Source organism: Acomys russatus, chromosome 5 (assembly GCF_903995435.1).
Source record: "Acomys russatus chromosome 5, mAcoRus1.1, whole genome shotgun sequence".
Taxonomy (NCBI): domain Eukaryota; kingdom Metazoa; phylum Chordata; class Mammalia; order Rodentia; family Muridae; genus Acomys; species Acomys russatus.
In genome coordinates, this window is record NC_067141.1 from 40,589,334 (window position 1) to 40,609,385 (window position 20,052).

The 20,052-nt window shown below is 39.8% G+C and overlaps 1 protein-coding gene across 1 annotated transcript in view; it reads right to left on the minus strand.

The window, feature by feature from the left end:
* Positions 1 to 934: 934 nt before the first annotated feature.
* The window catches only part of LOC127189429 (aldehyde dehydrogenase, cytosolic 1), a 40,933-nt gene continuing 21,815 nt past the window's right edge, over positions 935 to 20,052 (minus strand). The window contains exons 5-13 of the mRNA XM_051146241.1: positions 16,728 to 16,789; positions 15,176 to 15,304; positions 13,516 to 13,629; positions 9,436 to 9,538; positions 8,173 to 8,357; positions 6,811 to 6,975; positions 4,415 to 4,572; positions 2,940 to 3,014; positions 935 to 1,022 (exon numbers count right to left, since the gene is read on the minus strand). Of these exons, the coding sequence (XP_051002198.1) occupies positions 950 to 1,022; positions 2,940 to 3,014; positions 4,415 to 4,572; positions 6,811 to 6,975; positions 8,173 to 8,357; positions 9,436 to 9,538; positions 13,516 to 13,629; positions 15,176 to 15,304; positions 16,728 to 16,789 (1,064 nt within the window). The 3' untranslated portion in view covers positions 935 to 949. The remainder of the gene's footprint in view (positions 1,023 to 2,939; positions 3,015 to 4,414; positions 4,573 to 6,810; positions 6,976 to 8,172; positions 8,358 to 9,435; positions 9,539 to 13,515; positions 13,630 to 15,175; positions 15,305 to 16,727; positions 16,790 to 20,052) is intronic.

Consider the following 20,052-nt stretch of genomic DNA (forward strand, 5'->3'; position numbering starts at 1 on the left):
AAGGCTGAGAGATCAGGGAAGACTGCTGCACAATATCCCTTCTGAACAGGACAGGTTCAATGGGGTTAACTACACAAGACTTGTACAAGAAGAAGCCAGTCAACATGATAGCATGGATGCAGGAGGAGCACATAGGTCACCTTCCTAAGAGGACCTATTAGCAGCAGGTGGCTGCTGGGAGAAGGAAACCAGTTGTCTCCAGAGCTATGCCTCCTGCTACATTGACAATGCCCCCAGGGAACAGCTCCACATTCATATGCATGTGGGCAGCATGAACTAGATTCAGTGGGTCATGATGAATTTAAAAGAACACGAAATTGAGATATGGATGCAGATATGATCTGGGAGGAGACAGAGGGGAGAGTGGGGTTGAATGGAGTCACAATACACTATACATATATATGAAATTCTCAAAGAATGTATGTTTCAAAAACTCAAGCTGAACAAAATCATGCAAGGGTGCCTTTATTAAGCATTTCAATCTAATTACAGCTGGGCATTTCACTTGACAGGTAGGCATGGTATTCTAGAAACCACAACACTCAGGGGATAACCACAGGAACAGAGCAGCTTACTTTGAAGTTACTATCATGTTGAGTAATTCAAGGAGTCACTGAGGTAAGAGTTTAAATGAAGACTGGTCCTCTTTACCAAATGAATAATCTAGACAAGCAGCTATAATGGAAAGCAGCGATCATGGCAGAGTTGCAGAGAGCTTGCACCTAAATCTGTCATTTTAGTCTGGGATAAGAATTAGGGTCACATGTTATAAGGTTAATGATTCTTTTAGGTTAAGCTACATGTTTTCTTTGCATGAGGTTAATGCCAATGAATCATTTATGTTTATGAAATCGTCATCAGAAGAAACTATAGTCAAACACCACTGCACTGGTGACTATAGGAGATGTGTGGTCACTGTGGAGAGGTTTTCCTCACTCTGCTGGCTTCTTTATGAGTTCTTCTGAGATATTTTCATTGCGACTGTCTTGAGCTCAGTGTATTCATAAACACCTTCTTCACCCCTAGAGAGGAAATAAAAATTGCTGGTAAATATGATTCTGCACTGCAGTGTAAGTCAAATGCAATTCCTTGTAATTCGGTGCAAGCCATTTCTTGCTTATCTGACTAGGGACTATGTTTACTGATCCTGGGCCAACCGCATATCCAATCTTTGTTGTTGAAATTTGATTTGTTGGTTTTGGTTTTGGTTTGTTTGGGTGTTTTGTTTTGTTTTGTTTTGTTTTGTTTTGTTTTGAAAGAAACTAAAGATTGTCCTGATTCAGGCTTTTCAGATTTTAGCCGATATTGGTTTTCTCTATTATTCAATATTCTACAATACACTTAAAGTTTTTTCAAGCCAACCCCAGGTGATTAGAGCTGAGCCAATACTCTGTGAATACCACAGTAACTTATTAGGGTTTTACCTGAAGCCAGTTTTGGAAATTATGCTTTGTTTCCACCTGGTGGGTGATTTAAGTCAGAAGGTTTGCACTCAGTTGCAATCTGCATTGTTTGGATAAGATCAGCTGACACGTACAAAAGACTCTCCTTGGGGTCATAAACTCTACACATGGGTAGGTTTGCAAGGGGGCTGGGTCAGTATCTCTCTACCAGCCCTTCTCCTGATTCCACTGTGCATATAAAAAATGTCTTATTCTCCTGAGATATCAATGATCCTTTAATATTGCTTATTTTTGTATATAAATTGAACGTCTTAAAAATACCTCTTAAAAAATCTCAATGGCATGTTTTTCATCATAATTGAAGGGCTTGACTAAGTTGACTAAAGTCCATTAAAATGTAGTGCTTTAATAAATGTGTAAATGTCAAAGAGGGAGGCAAATTAGGCCATAATTTTGATCAAGTTGCTTTCCATTGTATTTGGGTTACTGGACATTCTCAGGAGACTTATTACCGTGTTGTCACATTGAGGCTGACCTAAGTCAACTTCCCCTGAAATACCGTGCATGCATTATTTGAATCCAGACCACAAGAGCATCTATCTGCTTACATTTCTCCTGAGCTAAGAACAATCTATGTTACTAGCTCTGGCTTCTAAACCTTCTCTATACAAATCCCCTGGGCTATTCATCACATGTTGATCCTGATTCAGCTTATCTGGATGAGCTGAAGGGAACATTTCTAGTAACCCTGCATGTCTCTCAGTCATACCCCTCAGGAGAGTCAACACAGTGCGTGAAACAGTATGAGACTAAGCTATGTCTGCCTCTTCTGTGCCAAGAAATATGCCTTAATGAAGGTTCAGAGAAATGTTTGCTAAATTGACTTGACAAGTACAATCAAGGAAATAAAAATTCACCAGAATTCACTATTTGAGGCCCTTTGGGAACCCTGCTTCTAAATTTCTTAATTCTGTTTCTGCCTGTGAGAATGAATAATATTCTGGCTCTTGGAAATAGTCATTAGAAGTAATCACCTCAGTAATTCTCTCTAGACATTTTGAAGAAAATGCCTTATTTAGCAGACGCGTCATAGCTCTTAGGTAGACTTCACCTGTAGCATATTAGTTTGAGGTAAGGCAACCCTCATTTATTTAAGAGGTACATTTGAATACCTAGAGTGTTTCAATATTTACTTACATGCATCTCAAGATCATGCTTACCCTTTTACCTACTTTCAGAAAATGTTTCTCAAACAGTTTCTATTCATATATAACATGGCAATGCTAAATACAGCAACAATTTAGTACCAAAGTAGGGTACTCAGCATGGGCCCTTTATGGGCTGTAGGAGCTTAATAAAGTAATTCCATCTGCTATTGATTTTCTGTGCTTAGAGAGGGCCCCCAAAATTTAAAATACTATTTGGTACTAAAAATAGGTGGAGTTTACCTAAGGTAGTGGAAATACACCAGGTTCCTGAGCAAGGTTATGCTTTTCACAAAACTACGTGTTTATTGTAGTCTGAAATTTAACTTACAGTTCTCGCCCATTTCCAGACATCTTGAATCCACCAAAAGGGCACTGGGCAGAGAGAAACAAATAGCAGTTCACCCTGAAAAAGAGAAGAGAAGGCTAGTTAGCACGAGTTTAGCAATCTTGACACTACAATGGCAAATCCAAAATGGTCTGAAATATGCCAACATAATGTTAAAAATGGTTGCACTTCGGAGCATTTCAAATTTTGTATTTTCTAATGTGGCATAAGCTGGGAAGGTTTTTCTAGAGCGTTGAAGGTCTGCCTCCCACCTCTACTCTTCATTGTGTGATCTTGGTAAGTTACTTAATCTCAACAAGCCCCTGGGGTTTTATCACAGGTATGATTTGGGATAACTAATAGTAGCTGTCAAGTAAGAAAATGATGAATGTAAGAAATCCAGCGCAACGTTGAGCCAATAGTTGCTAACAAATGACTCTCACTTTGATAGGAGGAAAGGCGTTTTCAAGCTGTCAAGAGGGCCAATTACCACATGGTTGTGTCCCTTAGGATGTTTTTCTGAGCCTGAGTTTCCTCAACTGGACTAGGCTAGAGAAGGAAGACAGCTCCTGCTTTTGCTGGGTCTGGGGGAAAAGGAGGCTTGATGAGGCTGCGAAGAAACAGTCCAGGGAATAGGGTTGGCTGGCAAAACAGCACTTTGAGAAGCAGACTCTGAAAATTGTATTAAAATTAAGTTACAAAAATCCAATAACAGACTAAAGGCTGGAGAGAGAAAAGGTTGGAGCAGAGAGATAATTTAGAGTTAACAGTATCTGCTGCTCTTACAGAGGGCTTGAGTTCGTTCCTAGTACCCCATCTTATGGTTTACAACTGTCTAAGACTCCAGTTCAAGCAAATCTGATGGCCTCTCCTCGCTTCTACAAGCACCAGGAGCTCACATGGTACAGAGACACACATGCAAGCAAAATACCCATTTTTTAAATATAGAGTTAAATAGCACCATGCCTATTGCAGCTACACAGGAGCAATATGCAGCAGAGTGAAAAGTCCAAGGCTAATGTGGCCACAGAGTGAGTTCAAGGCCAGACTGAGCTACTGAGGTCCTGACTCGTATTAAAAAGCATAAGGCAGTCTAGGATAGAGCTCATAGATAGAGCATGTGCTCAGCTGATGTAACTAACACCTTAGGTTTGATCTCATAGATGGCAAGTAGATAATAACAACAACGGTAGCAATATACAGTGTCTAATATGAAGTTGACTACAACAGAATTTCTCTTTCAACTCACATACTTATTGCAGAGTGCCAAGTGCCCTGAAATTATCTAACAATAAATATATTGAATAAATCAAAGAGCCATAAAATGGCCAATGCTTTACATTAGTGACTTTTTGAAAAGCTGGATGAGGATTATTTTAGTCAGATAATTTCTATGAAAATTCAAATCTAGAGCAGGTCAAGTCAGCTTGTCCACGTGGCTGATACAGGAAGGGCATGCTTTAATTCTCAGCACTTACCACACTACCCCTGCCTGCAGAGCAGAAGACATAGTTATGGCTCTGTCCAGGTCTTTCGTGAAGACTCCTGCTGCTAGGCCATAGGTAGTATTGTTTGCTCTCTTGATCACATCGTCCATGGACTTGAACTTCATGATCTGTTGCACTGGTCCAAATATCTACCCAAGAATGACACAAAAGTAGGTCAACATTTGATACACTACATATGCTTGCGCTAAAACCATTCTACACTGGCGAAGGTGCTGTCCCTCATCTAAGACCTACATGTAAGAATCAAAACAGATGGCCTTGCCAGTGAACATGGAAATTGGTTGTGCTCATGTGTAACATTTTATGTGAAGCAGATGCCAATTGTTTAGCATCATGTATTCTAACATGCTGTGACAGAGCTGCCCAAAATGTAAGCACTGATCATCAAATTGCTAACTGCATCGTTTTCTTCTAAACATCTTAAAATTTCACTCCAGTTTTTGTCATTGCTCGAGACAACAAGACCAAGAAAGCAGTCTTTTGCTCTAAGAGTAATAAGTAGACAATGATAGAAGACAGTGTTTATGCTTTAAATACCAGGGTATCATTTATTTAAATATAATTTATTTTATTTGGCTACTTTTATAATTATAAAAGTTATCTAAATGGCACATATCACAAGTTTTTCCTCAGATTCTACTAGTCACCCAATCGTATACAGCATTGCCAATGAACAAACAAATAAAAGACTTATTACTGGAAGTCTAACTTCAGAACCATCCTATACTAACCAAAACTGAGGTCTTTTCCGAGCCTAGAGTCCCAGAACAGGGAACAACAGTCACTATTTGTCTATTCCAGTGTGCACTGGTCTTTCCTTGCTGCTGGAATCTAGTCAGGAAAGGTCACACACAACTCAGTTTAGATCTCACCGTGATCTCCGGACAAGAGGGGAAACACCTGCCTTTTCTCTAGATCTGAAACTTCTGTACTTTGACCAAAATTAAATGTAAAAAAAAAAAAATCTTATCTGGATGCCAGTACAATTTCCTGGGAAATGAGAACATGGATTGGCAAAAACTCTCAGACATCAAGTAGTTTTCTGATTCCCAGTCTATTTGAGTGGTATGGGGCAGTTAGTGGCCACTCCCTGCAGGCTCGGGGCAGATCCTTGGGTTCTACACTCCATCATGACCCTGCATGGTGGAAGCATGACCATGTGAGCATTGCAAATGGGAAGCAGGTAGAGCAGGGCAGAGCAGGTTTGCTCAGAGCTGCATCAACTTAGCAGATGCAGTGTAGGCTCCAGGCGCCTATTTCGAAGCAGCAAATGAGATATTCTAACGAGTACATTACAGGAGCACAATAAATGTTTGCTTGAATGGAGATTGTTTTTGGCTTTATTGTCTTTCCTACCCATGTTAATCAAGGTCTACAAGAACAATAGCTCTAATCAAAGAAGAACTGGCCAATAAGAACAGGAATTCAAATGCCGTTGAAGGGTGAATTGATGTAGACAACCTAAGTATGTTGGATGAGGCACATACATATGATTTTTGTCCTTGATATTTGTTTCCTCTCCTTGAAAAGCTAAATAGTCTCCTTTTCTCTTTATTTTTTTCATATTATGGAAGGAAAGATAATAACCTTGCAGATCCTCTGCTATATCAGAAACATGAATATAAATTTATTGAAAGGGGAAATTATGATTGAGTGTAGTTGAGTCACTGTATCTTCTTATTGTGATATAGTACATGACACTTTTATTGTCCAGGGCCAATGCATATAATATAAGCTGCATATAGTATCAGATCGCATAATCAGACTCGTGAAATATATTAGTTACCATTTTAATCACACACTAGTTTCTCCAATTATACATTGAATGTCTGGGTACCATCTTTATTGATGCTACTTAGATTGTGCTCCCCAGGACTCATCCTCACTTTCCCTACACAGGCAGGCTACTCTGTCTCCGTGAGGTTAGGTTGATTTTTTTAAATGTCTTTTTCACACTGAGATCAGTTAGTACTTGTCCTTCTGTGCCTGGCACGTGAAACCAAATATGTGCACATTTTTTCCTGATTTTACAAATGACATCATTATTTCTCATTCCCTTAAGGCTTTGAATGAAGCACTTATAAAGGCTGTTGGGAACTTATTCTGTGTTTGATACAAAAACTCTTTGTAGGTCCACTGGATTCCTCACTGCTCAGTCTTGATCACAAATTACTTAAGACTTTATCATCAGTCGTTTCAGTCTCTGTTTGTCAGAAACTTTTTGCAGGCCACGTGGATCCCTTACTGTTTAGCTTTGATCATTAAGCAATTCCTGGGAATGTTGGTCAAGTAGCTGAGGGCTTTAGGACAACGCACATCTTACACACAGAGAACATGGCAAACACAGAACCATGTGGAAACTTTACCTCCTCTTTGGCAATGCGCATCTCATCATTAACATTGGAGAAGACCGTGGGCTGGACAAAGAAGCCTTTGTTTCCCCAGCGTCCACCACCACACTCCAGTTTGGCTCCTTCTTTCTTCCCACTCTCAATGAGATCAAGTATTTTATTGTGTTGTTCCTTGTCAATCTAGTTGAAAGAAACCACAGCAGAAAGAGTGACAATAAAGATAACATTGTAAATGAAAGCTTCAAAATGCCAGGATATTCAAAAGTGATGACAGACATTCATTTCATTCTTCGGTATGTTTTCTTTCTCCTGAATTTTCAGAAAAGAAAACTTCAAAAGTATTTAAATTTAGTATAGTTACGTAAAAATAGAGATTGGTGACATGGGATCATATAAAGCTTTCATACAACTGTTTTTATTCACTTTGGAAGAAAAATATTTGTTAATAATTGAGCATGTTAGTCAGCCTTGTGTGAAAAAAAAGAAGTGACGTGAGAAAGAGGACTTTGACTTGTATGCAGTGGGTGTATCACTCAAGAAACAGATGCTTTGGACTGTAGGAGACCTCTCTTCTTAAGAGCTGGAGTTTTTGCATCTCTAAGTCATCCATGACCTGCCTGGCATCCCTTTGGGTACCATAGTTTAGGAACATCCTTAGTTCAGCTCAGTAGGCTGCATCCCAGCTGCTAACACTCTGCTTATCCTCTTCGTGCTTCAAAAGATAAACTACATCTAAGCGTATGGCAGTTCCCATGAATGTGCCATATTTTAACTAATATTTTACAGAAGAAAGGGTAAAAAGGAGGTCAGAGTTCTGTTTGGAGATATCAGACTATCCCAGCTCTCCCCACACTGCATTGGAATGTGGGATCTGCCTGGTATCTCAGCTCTCTTATAAAGAAGTGGGTAAATGATTATTTCTTGAATCTCACACTGTTGTTGAGAACAGCCTATCTGAGGTGTGGCTGCTGGCACACTAAGAAAAACATGGATAAAAGCACTAAGAATTGGATCAGGTTTTTTCCTATTCAACATGTCTTTTGTCTTGACTTGAAAATGGCATTCTTCATATTCCTGGACTCTGCCAATCTCCTCAATCTTTTGAGGATCAGAAGAGATTACATGGCATGCCTTCTAACTACCCTTGACTCAGTTTCAACACGCAGAGAGACTAACTGCAAGCCAAAATCAGTTATAATTCTAGACTCTAGGGAGTTAAATGGCCAATACAAAACAGAATGATGTCTTTGCTGTTGGAAGTTAGATTCTTTAAATCATCAGATGAAGATAATATCAGCTAATTATGGGCATGAATAAGAAGTTAATCTTAGTCAATCAGAATTAAGCCAAAGTGCTCACCTTTATGGTTTTACTCACCTGAGGACCTTGACTTATTCCTGAGTTCAGAGGATTTCCAAGAACGTATTTCTTGGCCCGTTCAACACTCCGCCTCACAAATTCATCATAAATTGACTCCTCAACGAAAAGCCTGGACGCTGCAACGCATAACTGACCCTGATGGAAGAACACTCCTTGGTGTGCAAACTCAACAGCAGCGTCCACTGCAAAGGAAACATTCACAGGATGAAAGAGACATTTTCTAAAGCAAATACACACACATGTATATATTTCTCATATACAATATGGAAGTACAGAAAAATAATATATCATCTGATCAGACATAGACTTACTATATTCTACCACTTAGAAGCCAGGTAACAACTTAGACTTGTTGATCCTTTATTTATCATAGAAATGATAACAACAAAAGGAATCTCAAAAAGCAGTGTCTGCTATGACTTCTGAAGAATGTAGATTTGATTATAAAATCAAATATCATTGCAAATAATTCCTTCCATTTTTATTCCTCAGACAATTGTATTTCTTTTAGGTGTCAAGTTTTAACTAGGTGACAATAAAAATACGAATTATCTCTTGTCTTTAATAATTTCATAACATTATTGAATATTTTGGCCAGTAAAAATAAAGTTATCTTTCTGAGAATGACATTCAGACAAATAAAACCCATTACATCAGAACAATTCACCCTCCTACACTTACTCTAAAAAAAGCATTTCCAGAATCTAACTAAAGTCTAAATCATAAAGCACACAAAATCTTAACCTAGTTTAGATGGTACAATGTGCCTATATATTTGTATTAGAATATTGTTAATTGTAAATGAAAAGAAGTGTTTTTTAATGTATGAGGAATATTCAGTTTATAGTTGTAGAAATTAGACTCTGAGCTGATAGTTGGTGTGAAACTGTAGTGCAGTATTGCATTTCAACACTGCAGTTTATGAAGTGACAAACCAGAAATCTTGATAAGCAGTCAATAAGTTCTAATATCTCCAGTAAAGGTTGCAGTAGTGACGATAGTATGTTCCATAGGCAGTGAGTTCCGTGGTATGAACTATCAAAAACACATCATAGTTTCTAGAGGCAGTCTATTTATACTACCTCAGACTGACAGTGGGGAGTATCAATCTATTCCAATCCAGGACAAAATCTCAACTGTGTTTTACCTACTGTTTGCTATATGAGATTCTCAGAGTAACCATGGATTCCAGGTGACCGTGTGACATCACCAGGCATCAGGAGGAGGAAGGTGAGATGCTATCAGAGGACTTGTACTCACAGTCAGCATCCGCGAACACGATGCAAGGGCTCTTTCCCCCAAGCTCCAGGGTGACCCTCTTCAGGTTGCTTTTCCCTGCAGCTTCTTTGATTAATTTGCCAACCTGAAACCAAACACGGCAAAGAAGGAGGCTTAGTGTGCTCTGGTGTACAAAGCGTCATTCAATGCTTCCAACCTAAAGGACGTTTGCAGCACCATTTAATTTTATTTGGAAGAAGTTTAAGTGGTGTTAGTCAACATTTCGCACCTTCTGGTACCAAAGCCTTCATCATCAAGCCTGAAAACACAAATCAGAAAATGCTCAGAGTAGGAGAGCAGATATGGCCGCTGTGAGAGCTGACTTCCTGTGTGGGCAGACAAAAGGTTATTTTTCTCATTTTCACCAGAACTTCCCCTCTTATTTGATGAGGAGTTCTCAGAAACACCGTGGGTATTGATTGATATTTCATCCTTCTAGTGACATTCAGGGATCTCTGTCCATCCAAGCTAGCTATCTCTCCAGCCTGGACTGCTTCCAGGTTGGTCTTTTATTTGCATCATCTCTTAGCATAGAACCTCCTTAACCCCTTCTCTGATGTCTCCAGATGGGCACAATTCTCTCCTCCATGTGCCCCACCTCCATCTCCTGAACAGGCACATGAAGATGTACCTGAGTCAGCCTCAAATAGTGTCATGAACATTTGTATAAATCTTCCAAATACACAGTCACCACCTGTTTCCCTATTTATAACAGTGGGTTCACCCGCCTCCCTCTACCTACCCTACTACTTTTCCCCTTCTCAAACACACACGGCTTTGCACACAGGATGCAGAAAAAAGAGAGACTAGCTCTGAGCTCTGTGCTCTTACTACACTTAGCTGGAATTCCACCATTCTCATTTCTTCTTCAATTCTAGTTGCTTCTTTGAAGAAAAATATATTGCTTGTTGTTGTTGTTGTTTTCTCTTTAGACCCTTTACTGTCTATAATATTATCTATCATCATTTTTGGTTTTGACTTCTGAATCCTGTTTTAATTATTACTGACTCATATATATACATATATATACATATATATGTATGAGGGGGGGCGGGGGAGCGCACAATAAGCTGAAATGGTCTTTACTTTCTCTTTTAGAGGCAACTACTTTATTTTTTTTTCTGTCTCTCTTTTCCTATGCTGCATGCTGGAATGTAATGAAAGGTTTTTATTTTATCAGAACAATGAGATAATATTCAAGTCTATGTGTAGACTGAACTGCTATTGTGCACTAAACAATAAAAAATTAATTTGCTCAGATTTTCAGTTTTTAAATACTTATAAATAAATTCACCTCTAAAATTAGAGCAGTAAAAATAAACAAATAGTAGACATGCTCAGGGAAACCTGGACTGAAATTTATTATTATACTCAATTATTTTTTTACAGTTCCTTCCCCCTCCTCCCTTCTGTCGGTCCTTCCTTTCTGCATTATTGCCTTTCTTTTTCTTCTTATTTTGTCTTTTCTTTCATTTTCTAAGAGTATCTGCCTATGCAGCTTAGCCTGGCCTTCACCTTAGGGTCCTCTGGCTTCCACCTCTCAACTGCTCAGAGACCTGGTGGAATCCACTGTTAAAACATATCCAGCTGTGGTGGAATCCAGCTGTTACAACATATTCCTTATGGCCATTTTTACCTAAAGACAACTAAGAATTTTATATTTTCTAGATAACAAATTCTCATATCTTTTTTCCACTTATTTTTAAATATAAGTTTACTCTAAAAAGTTGGCTGTCATAGCTAGCTAACTTTTATCTTAGGGAAGGAAAAGTATTAGAAATTTTTTTCTAAATACCTCAGATGATAACTACAGATAAAAACTCCAGATGTGGCTGGAGATCTATTTAAATGTATGTGAATGGCATTAAAAGCTTTGGTAGAACGGATCTCATTGTTATTGTGACCATGAGAGAAGTTATCTCTGCCTCTTACATATTTGCCAGTATCTCTAAGCTAACAAGTCAACTGGACACTTAAAGAAACAAGCAAAAAGTTATGGTTCCCATGTGAGTTCTTCTTGGACTAACACTATTCACTGTGGTTTCTAAAAACTTGTTGCTATTGTTTGTTGGTTTGTTTTTCAGTATTAACTCACAAGAAGTTGTGCATCAAGAAAGTCTTTGAGGCTAACCAGACAAGGGAGGGAGAGGAGCTTCTTGGCAGCGACATTGATGCACATGGTTGCATATGTCAGGCAATGAGAACGCAGATGGGAAGACTTTTAATTCCTGATTGCCTCAGACCTAAAGATAAGGCATCAGGGCAGTGCAGGAGCATTGTGACTCAGGGAGGAGAAGCTTGTGCCCATCCATATACAACCCAAAGCCTCAGGAAGAGAAAGATAAATGACAAATCAGGAGGAGAAAGGGCACAGGAACACGCCTCCTAAATTAATGTGGGAACGTAAAAGAGTGGGAAGAGGTGGCAGAAACTGGAGGTGTTTCACAAGCACACGATGAGGGCGGGACTGGGTTTTCGGCAGGGGGAGAAATGTCTTACTGTACCAGCTCTCACTTTTATAGTTCATGTGCTTTTCAACTAGAGAACTTCAAAGTGGAACACGATTCTTCTGTGTTCTGAGACTCGCCCCTCCTATTTGAAGCCAGGTGTCACCTAGTCTAATTTCATTTCTTTTTCTGAAGATACAGGCATGGGAATGGCGTTACAGGAATAACAAGTGGCACTGATGTGAGGACTAGTTAAGGAACTAGCACCACAAAGCTGCAGCCGGGCTCAAGGAACATCAGCCTCTCTGGCAGAATAGTAGAGAAGTGTCCCTGGGCTATGGGCCTAGAAATGCCCTTCACACCCTCCTGCTTAGCCTGTGGGATTCTGGGATTCTTCTGCCCTGCCTCTTCCATCTGTGCTAGCAGCCTAACCTTCTGCAACCCCATGACTAAAGTTACAAGCATGTCTCAGACGCCCTCAAGTATTTTTCAAAGGAAATCATGAATGTGTGGCTGGTTTTACCCATCTCAATCCGAGATTTACATGAAATACTTTTTTTTTACTGTTTATGAAAAACAAATACACATAGACACACACACACACACACACACACACACATTTGAAAAGGTTTAAAAATCAATGTCTAATTATTTCAGTTCCCTGTGAAGTTTTAAATGTAGCCAACTGCAATTATAAATAATTCCTTCCCAGTCTTAAAGTAGTTCCTTAAAATATTGAACAAGTTCCGTGTTTGGGCGAGTTTTCATGAGGTCTCGGTGCCTTCAATAGAACTTTGTAAGTGTCCAGTCACCTTCTCCATCCTACCTGATTCTCATGTTGGCAGTTTTGTTAGATTTATGCTTGCTCACTTTTCATCCCATGCCAATGAGGGATGCAATGTTCTTTCTGTGGAACAGCTAATAATAGCACCTCACAGGGTGACTCAAACATGGCTTTGCTTGAAACAGCATAGTATCTACATATTCTTTTGTTTGTAACAAAAACTCATCCAATCCCCAGAGTTATATATTCCACACCTCTTCCCTAGCCCGCTCTCTCCCCTTGCTGAGTCTTGTTATGGCTTGTGGCTGTGGCTGGATCCTGTTCTTTAGCTGTATGTCTCTTCACAGTAAAGCCAGCCACACTGAGAACTGTGGCCCAGCCAGAAGGAACATGCAAAGAAGCAGAAACTGTCTCCCTCTTAGGATATGCTGGGTAGACAGTCGCCCCCAAAAAAGAGCTACGGATAAGATGCTATGATTTAATTTTCTTAATCTAGAGACAGTAATTATATTGATTAATACAAATCAACATAGTCCAATTTGTGTTTTCTACCACACACTTTACTAATCATCTGATAGCCCCAAAGGCTGTATTTCTCCTGAGAGATGGTAGTGATTGCACTAAAAATCATTTACTATAATCTTTCTGAATTAGTAACAGGTACTTTCTTTTATCCCAAATTCATTTGCTTTTGTTTCATAACCATATTTAGAGTCTAGAATAAGTAACAACCAACAAAGCAACTATTTAAAAGAATGTATTGGCTGAGAAATAGCCTCAGAGACCACACATGTGCTTCTTAGAGGCAAGGCCTTCAGAAAATGGCCTTACCTCTGTTGATCCTGTGAAGGCCACTTTGTTGATGTCCATGTGAGATGAGATGGCTGCCCCTGCAGTTGGTCCATAGCCAGGGACAACGTTCACCACACCAGGAGGAAATCCTACCTGCAAGTTAAGAAGGAAGCAATTAACCTATCAAGAATTTATTTCATAAGAGACCAAAAGTAAAAGAGTCAGGCTGTTTGCTTATGCTCTTCTTGGGGGTCCTTTTATGAGAAAACTCATCAAAGTGTATTTGTTATTTATTCATTACTGTTTCTAGTTTCTCATCCACAAGAAGATACTTCCAAGGGACATTATGTTCTAAGGACAAATCTATAATCACTGGTCTAATAGTTGCTATGATAAAATTCTGACAAAAATAAACTTTGGAAGGAAGGGGTTTGGCTGGGGGTGGAGGTTATAGGTTATAGTCCATCATTGAGGTAAGCCAAGGCAGGAGCCTGGAGGCAGGAACTAGAGCACAGACCAAGAAGGAATGCTACTTATTGCCTTAACTTCTCTGGCTGAGTCAGTTATCTTTCTTATACAGCCCAGGCCCACTTGCCTAGGGAATAGCACTGCCCACAGTAGACTGGGACTTACTACATCAGTAACCGATCAAGAAAATGTCCCATATGTTACAAAACAAGCATAATAAAAATTGGAAGAAAAAAAAAAGAAAAAAAGAAAATGCCCCCAAAGAAATAGCCACAGGCAAATCTGATAGAGATATTTCTCAATTAAGATACCCTCTTTTTAGGTGTGTGAAGTTGACAACAACATTGTGACAACTGAACATCGCTCTAGGATTTAGCTGCATCAAATTTTATAAAAGGGCATGGTGGTGCACGCCTTTAGTCTCAGCCCTTGGGAGGCAGAGGCAGGTGAATCTCTGTGAGTTCAAGGACAGCCTGATCTACAAAGTGATTCCAGGGCACCCAAGACTACAAGAGAAATCCTGCCTCACAAAACAACAATAACAAAATTATAACAGGAATTCAAATCGATAGAATATAGGACTGTATGTTAAATTACCTATACAGAAAGACTGTTACCACCAGTAAAACTAGAAACATATTGGCACAGTATGCATATCGGCATAGTAGCCTCCAACCTTTAATGATATTTAAACTAAAATAACTTTTAAAGAGTTTACAGAAGCAACCAGTCCAGTTTTAAGCTGGATGGCACAGATATAACTCAACATCTCAGCATTTGAAGTAAAGGTTGTATTGTCTTGTAAATTAAGTTCATGAGATTTGAACAACACAAGTCACAATTTACAAGGTGACTGGCTATAAGCCTCTGGTTGGTGTGGAGACACATTTGTACTGACTGACAGAAGCCCCAGTTCTGCCTGTGGCTAAGACGTAGAACGCTAGACTCCTCCAGCACCATGTCTGCCTGCATGTTGCCATGCTTCCTGCTATGATGATAATAGACTAATCCTCTGAAACTGTAAACCAGCTCCAATTAAATGTTTTCCTAGATAGGTAGACAGACAGACAGACAGATAGGTAAATCCCACCCCACAGCTCTGCTGCTTTCACCTGCGTGGCCAGGCAGGAGCCACATAAGAACAGCAAAGCTCACGGTCCATGTGAAGGAAGACCTTAAGGTCAACTGGGGATCCTGCATTAGTCTGCGTGTTTAGGCTCAGGAAACTCACCTCTTTTATTAGAGACGCCATGTGAAGAGCAGTGAGAGGAGTTTGCTCGGCTGGTTTGACAATCACCGTGTTCCCACAGCAAAGGGCAGGGCTGATCTTCCAAATGAACATAATCAATGGACCATTCCACTAGAAAGTAAAATTGAGCAATCGACTCTTTGGACCAGGAAAGAGCTGCCAAATTTAATCAAATCCTGCTATTTTAATTCTTTTAAAAAAAGTCAAGACAATATAAGATAAATGTTACTGCATGGTTTCACATATAGGTAAGCATGTTATACGTTTCTTGTGATTTAAAAGTGTGAAATCCTCTTCTTGTTTCTCCTCAGAAGGCACTTATTGTATTTTAACAAATATGAAAATTGAGAAAAATTCAAATCCAGGATATTTTGTGCATATGTGTGCTACAAAGTGATATCAAGGCCTTAAACATGTTGGATATGTTCTCCAAACCAGTAAGTTAGGCTCAACCCATGATGGAGAACACTTTTAAAAGCAAAGGATGCTCATATCCAGAAGGTGAGTGCTTGACTTCAGATCCCTGAAAACCCACTGGTCTTCTATGAGATCTGTGACTCTTCTCTACTGAAGCACTCACCACCTGGAAGGAGTGAAAAAAAAAAATCTTCTCTGCTTTATAGATGCCCTCAGGATAAATCCAGAAATTCAGACCTGGGTCATGTACATGCCTGCCAAGCACACATGAGGCCAGGTTTAGATCCCCAGAACAGAAAAAAGCAGGGGAACCTAATGTTTAGACTCAATGTAACTCACTCTTAGAGGGATATATAAGTGTTTGAGGTTTTTAAACCATTGAAGTAATGAACTTTCATTAAATACATCAATATATTCATTCTCATTAAAGAGTCACTGTCATGTCAAAAAGCTTGAGACATGTAACCATGTGTTAACATATCCTTTTAAATTATGCCAGATCTATAGGCCAGTGTCCTGTGTGTTAAGCTTTGAGAAATCTGGCTCCATCCAAAATATGATTTTCTGACAGAAGAATTTTGAATACCCAACCCTGCTCTCTAAAGTTACTAGGCTGGCCACACACTTTTCCAATTGTCATAGAAATGATTACATCCACTTAAAAGATTTTTCTAGGATTTGACCAATCTTGCTGCTGCTACTGTCCATGGTGAGAAGTCTCAAGGAGGAGACAGAAATGCTGGGGGTGGCAGAAATGCTAGCTGTGTCCCACTGAAGTGGAGTCACAAGACAGATGAGCCATGATGAACCTTTGTCATATACTTATAAAGCACAGATCATGAAAGCAGAACATAGCACAACTGTAGTCAACACTTATATGTTAACATTGAAATGTCCTCAATGGCTACAAAGGTACATCTAGAGGTTTCTGGACCAACTAGTTCATAGGAAAGAAGCTTAGGTACAGGATGATGAGCATCAGGCTGCTATGCTTATTGAATTCATTTCACACACAAACCACCACATAAGCTTCACCAGTGTGGGAACAGGCTTCATCACAAGACCAATGGGATTGGCTCTTTATTTTCCCCACTGAGAGTCATGATGGAGAACTTACAGGGATGATTTGGCCACACACCCCAATAGGTTCACGTCTTGTGTAAGTGAAAAGGTCTCCATCTGGAAAACAGAGCAGATGCATCACTCATTAAAGGCTAATTGGCTGTGTAGGCATGGCAGGCTATGAGAAGGGCCATACAAATAGCAAAAGGGAAACAAAAGATCCTAGCTACAAGATTAAATAATATAAATAATGGAGCCCTCAAAAAGTAATTGGAATCTAGAGACTGAGATACAAGAAACTATGTGACAAGAAGGGGAAAGATCTGACAGGCAGTTAACTCCATTCTTCGTATTCAAAATGGCTGCCTTCACATCATCCTGTTAACAGAGTGGTGCAGAAAGGAGCTGGGAGGTGATATTTTCTCTGAGTAAGGTCTGAGCCATGTGAAAATGTTTCTAACATCTCAATCTCCCAGGACCACAAACTTTTAAAAGGAAAATTATTTGAAATAATAAAATACCTCCCCAGAGAAAGCAATCTTTTCTGCTGATTAAAACTGTTGGTTTTTCTTTTGCCTACCAAACAAAAATGGAATGTCTTTGAGTCTGTGGGGAAAAATGTTTCTATAGTGAAGCATGGCTCTTTTCCATCTGGGTTTGACCAACTCTTTTCTTTGATGTGGTTTCCCTGGGAATTTTGTTGTTCTGTGTTTTGTTCTGGCTTCCACAGGAGCCTACTGCTACCAAAGCAAGTTCTTTCTTGTTAAGACCGACAGGTACTTTAAACAGCTTCATCTATGTTTCCTAAGAGTGGAGTAAGAGCCACAGAACAGCTCCAGTCACGGCCGCTCTGTTGTCTTGTTCTCATCTCTAACTTCCTGCTGACCACTTCTCACAATGCGCCCTCCACTTGGATTAGGAGATTGGGACAGACCCAGAAGTGGACTGTTTGAGTTCCTGACATCATTACAGTTATAGACAGGAACTTGGCTTCCACTACACTCCCAAATTGATTCTGTTTTCCCTTGAAATATTTCTCACATGTCTGTTCTACTGCTTGCATAACTTATTCAGTGATCGTTACAGAATATTTCCATGCAATGATCCTCTCTGTTGTAATTTTATACTTCTTTTATGGATTCTGTGTGAATTTCACATCAACCACCTGAGTCCACTCATTTCCCAGTCTGTCCATATCTGCCCTCCATGCTTGTAACATTTCCCATAAAAGAGAGTAAAAAGCCATTGGCTAGATTTTGGTAGGGGTTTGAAGTTTATGGCCTGTATTGTCCTTGGCTGGTGCCATAGTTTGAGCAGGACCCCTGGGCCCAAATCTGCCTATCATAATTTTCTTCTTGTAGGTTTCTAGGATCCTCTGGATCCTTCAACTTTGCCATTCTCCCACGCTTCTCTCACCTAGAGTCCCAATAGGATGTCCTCCCCTCTGTCCCAGTTTCCTGGTTAGTAAAGACTTTCGTGGGACATGCCCCTTGGGCTAGTATGCAGATATAAGTGAGTATATGCCATTTAACTCTTTCTGCTTCTGGGTTAACTCACTCAGTTGAGTGGAGAGTGGGGTCTGACTTTCAAACAAACTCCAGTGCCCCATATTTGACCACATCCCCTGGATGGGGAGGCCTGGTGGCACTCAGAGGAAGGATAGCAGGCTACCAAGAAGAGACTTGATACCCTATGAGCATAAACAGGGGGAAGAAGGCCCCCCTCAGTCACAGTCATAGGGGAGGGGAGTAAGGGGAAAATGGGTGAGAGGGAGGAATGGGAAGATACAAGGGAGGGGATAACCAATGAGATGTAATATGAACAAATTAATAAAATAAAATTTTAAAAAGAGAGTAAAAAGCAAAAAATAAATTAAAAACAAAAAAGCAAAAATCTCTCCATGGAAGCTGAAATGTGTCATGGTGTGACACACAGATTACTTGTAAATGTCCATTGCAGTGAGTAATTGGTCTGCTTCAAGGCCTCACCATGACTTCTTTGTAGTGAGAAATTTTGATTTCTTTAAAAACTCAGAAATGTTATGTAAATATATATTTTTTAATCCCAGGTATGGCATATGTTTCAGCTTGTTCACAGAGAAAACTATGACTTGTCTCATACTCTGGCAACGGTGTGAGTTTTTTCCAGCTGAAGGTAGTTTATGTTTGAAATTTTGGGGACCCTTGGGAGGGTATAAATGCCAGAACCCCAAGAGAGTGGTTTCTGTTTGGTTCTGTTGCTCTTTTGTGATATCCTGATGACAGAGATCAAATTTGACCCAAGGAACTTGATGCTCCTAATCAGCAGGAAATAGTCTGATAATATTGATGGTTCCTTTCTCCTCTAACCTTCTTTCTCTCCTACCTAGTGTTGGGAGGGAGGATGGTATAGGGAGGTTGGGAAAAAAACAAATACAGAATCCATAAGTCCAGCTACATGTGGTGCCCAGATGTAGCACTAGGCATAATGCAAAATCTGGTTTAAAATGCCATAGAGAAAATGGAAGAAGATGAATATTCTGTTTCAAGACAGCAGAAAAAGGTTTATTGTGGCTGCTGCCACTAGATCCTCCCCTTCTTATCCCCACTTTGCTCCAAAAGGAGATGTTCTGGGTGTTTTGGGTTTTGTTTTTTGGGTTTTTTTCTTCTTTCTCCATATTCTGTCTTAAAAAAAAAGGGGGGGTTGTGAGAATGGCTGAGCTATTGGAAAAATTGTGAGTGGAAAGGGAGGAACCTGAGAAACAGAAAGAATGAAGAAATGGGAAAACCAGGAAAGATCAACCTATTCCTTCATTTTTAAAAGAGTTGCACAGTTGGCTGTGCAACTGGAAAAATTGCAGGTAGAGGTAGAAATGCTTGGAAAGCAAGTAGCACCAGAAAACAGAGAACAGAAGGGCTCAGACCCAGTGACTGAGCGAGGGAATGGGAGCTTCCCAAAGGATGAAAGAAGGAAGCCAACTGGGGCAGTAGGCAGATCATGGCCCTGCTTCATTCCCACACTTTTGGTTTCCAGTCGCTGCAGCCCCCAGACAAAGCAGGGAGCTGGTTGTGTGGCTCAGAAGATTGGGAGGCTGTGTAGGGTATCAGGGTTAAAGAAAAGCAGTCCTTTTTCAAAGAAAGGGTTCATCTTGAGTCAGTTGTACCAACAGGAGAAGGGTGGCTTGGGATTATAAAATCACCATTGGTTTTCCTTGCAATTGTACAGCACATGCCTGCTAATGGTGTATGGATCATGATTATGGTGAGATACCATGGTGTCCTATAGAAACGCTAGATCTGAGGCATTTTAAAGAGGCCATAATTTCCTATGTAATGCATTCACCTTTTGTAAAACAAATATTAAGGAACTGCACTACCCAACATAGAATTATTTCCCAAAGT